The sequence below is a fragment of the Capsicum annuum genome, chromosome 7 (assembly GCF_002878395.1).
Source record: "Capsicum annuum cultivar UCD-10X-F1 chromosome 7, UCD10Xv1.1, whole genome shotgun sequence".
In the NCBI taxonomy this organism is placed as follows: domain Eukaryota; kingdom Viridiplantae; phylum Streptophyta; class Magnoliopsida; order Solanales; family Solanaceae; genus Capsicum; species Capsicum annuum.
The window spans coordinates 44,735,653-44,738,343 of NC_061117.1; the positions used below are offsets into that span (position 1 = coordinate 44,735,653).

At 32.1% G+C, this 2,691-nt stretch overlaps 1 protein-coding gene across 2 annotated transcripts in view; it reads left to right on the forward strand.

The window, feature by feature from the left end:
• The first annotated feature begins 467 nt into the window (after positions 1 to 467).
• The window catches only part of LOC107877103 (auxin-induced protein 10A5), a 5,443-nt gene continuing 3,219 nt past the window's right edge, over positions 468 to 2,691 (forward strand). The window contains exons 1-2 of one of the 2 annotated variants that reach the window (XM_047393507.1): positions 468 to 1,860; positions 2,572 to 2,679. In XM_047393507.1, the coding sequence (XP_047249463.1) occupies positions 727 to 1,215 (489 nt within the window). In that variant the 5' untranslated portion in view covers positions 468 to 726 and the 3' untranslated portion in view covers positions 1,216 to 1,860; positions 2,572 to 2,679. Of the gene's footprint in view, positions 2,680 to 2,691 lie in introns of both variants that reach the window. The other variant, XM_047393506.1, reaches the window with a different exon arrangement.

A 2,691-nucleotide genomic window follows, 5' to 3' on the forward strand; every position in this document is an offset into this window, starting at 1 on the left:
TGTAGGAGGTAATAGGATATTCTTAAAGGAAAGATACATGAAAAAATGATGATAGGATAGGAGTAGTTATGCATTTTGTCAATAATTTAGAGGGTTATAGAATCTTTTTTTTTTCAAATGTGTAATTGAAAATATGATAATAGAATAGTGGATTGGTTATGTATTTTGTCAAAAAGATTATACTACTCCCTTTGTTTTAAAGAGAATGACATATTTTGACTCGGGACAAAGTTTAAGAAAATAAAGAAGACTTTTAAATTTTGTGATTTTAAATTAAAGTTGTGTCAAATGTACCAAAATACTCTTTAATCTTGTGATTCTAAATATAGCATGTGGAAAGTTGAAATTAAAATATTATTGAAAAAAATATTTTTTTAAATAAATATAAAAAAAAAAAGTAAATCCTTTTTTTTTAAACGAAGGGAGTATTAACACACTCAGCCAAACAAGCCCTTATTAGTTCACGATTTTGGTAAGGTAAGATGTTTTGGAAGGCTATCTTGGTCAAATCAAATACAAGTACAAGAAAAAAAAAACAAAATGGAATTTAGTAGTCACACTTTTTCCACATACCCATACCCTACTTGTGCCACCCCTATTCTCCTATAGCCACCTCAACTCTTAAATTTTTCCCTCTATAAGTCCCCAAACGCCTTCCCCCTTCAAAGATCCCTCCGCTCTCTCACTCACTCTCTCTCTCTCTCTTCACAATAAAAATTCACAAAAATGTCTTGTGCCATCAAGAAAGTGCACATGATTACCCAAATCGTGAGGCTAAAACAAGTTGTTAAGCGCTGGAAGAACAAATCTCTTAAGCGCCGGGGCGTCCTCTCTTACTCCTCATACGATTTAGACGAACCGGGTTCGAACCGGCGCACACCTTCAGGATCCTTGGCGGTTTACGTCGGTCCAGAAAAACACCGGTTCGTGATTCCAACCCGATTCTTGAACCTCCCTGTGTTCATTTCCCTACTCGATAAGGCGGCGGAGGAGTTTGGATACCAGAGAACAGGTGGGTTAGTTTTGCCCTGTGAAGTTGAGTATTTTTCAGAAATTTTGGCTTTGCTGGACCGAGATGAGGAACGGTTCGGTCATTTTGGTTTAGATGAGCTTGTTAAGATGATTACGGAAGTGGGTTTTGAAGCTTTAGATCAGTCCTGTAAAGAAGCTGCTGCACATGGATTTGCTCCTCTTCTGGAGAATGCTAGGGTTTAAACTGGAATTTTTAGTTTAACAATGCCCGGTCCGGTCCTGCTTGTTTTAATGACTGTAAATGGTAGTGTATTGGTAAAATGTGGTCCATGGCTACCTGAACTTTGGAGATTTCTAGGCATTTTAATAGTATCTTTTTAGGTTTTAAAAAAAACCATCCTTGAACCCAGAATTTAATTTTCTGAAGGTCTGCTGGGTTCCAATGAGATGTTGGTGAATTTTTTTATTTTTATTTTTGAAGGTTGTTAGTTCTATTTTCCCCGGATAATTAATACTCTTTTCGTCCCAAATTATGTGTTGTCATTGTTTTTAATTCGTTTCAAAATAAATGTCTGTCTTTTCTTATTTGGTAAGTTTATAAAAATAAAATTACAATTTTATCTTTAATACTATTACTCCTATTTATTTATTTATTTTTTCAATTAAAAGTAAATTTACTTAATTTTAAAATTTTTTTTTTTTTTTGAGAAAATTGTCAAAAGATCGTTCAAATTTTATCTTAAATTTCAACTACACATTTAATCTTCACGAAAGTCTTATCACCCTTGATTTATTTTTTCATATATTTATTACCTCAAATGCTGAGCTGACACGGAAGGTGACAACACCCATCCTAGGCGCATTGGTTTAGTCCCAACAACTCCAAAAGTAAGAGTTTAACCTTCCACATGTATAGTACACATCATTGATTGATTTTTTGATGAAGTAATCATGAAAAATGACTCTTTCTTTCAACGATTTTCTTCCTCGATTATTAGACCATGGTATTTGATTTGCCAAATACATCATTATTGTATACTCTTTCATATATATAGCGCAACCCAATTTTGATTTTTTACCTTTTTTTTTGAAATGGAAATACCTAACTAACCTAAATAATAAGAACTTCCCCCTTGATTCTTTATATCACTTTTTTTCTTATCCACAACCTGCCTTCATCTTGCTTCATTTTTTTTTTAATTTCTTTAACCTATGTTTTAGCTTTTAATTTCATTTTCTACTTGAATTTTTGAAATTTTGTTTTATAATTTGGTTCAACTCTTAATTTAGGGTTTGTAATTTGATGAAAGATTTTGTCAGAATTTATGAAATGATAAATTTGAAATTGAATAAGTTTTGTATGGACGAATCAGACCCAATGCTCAATACTATTGTGAGATGCAAATGTGATATTTTGCTCGACTTGCAAACTTCATAGTCGAAATCAAATTCGAAAAGAAGATTTTGGCCTTATCTCTACTATGGTGTATGTATTAATGTACTGATTTCTACAAAAATTTTCAGTCTCAAAAATGTAATTTTTTTTTTTATGAAGGAACAAAAAAAAGTGAATCTAATATCAAATTTTATCATTTCAAGATTGGTGAACAAAATCAATGAGTTGGAAGAAGACTTATAGCTTAAACAGATTCAAATTGATAACTTGACGTGAGAGAAGATGCGCAATGAAAGATGGAGATAGTGTAGGTTCAATAAGAA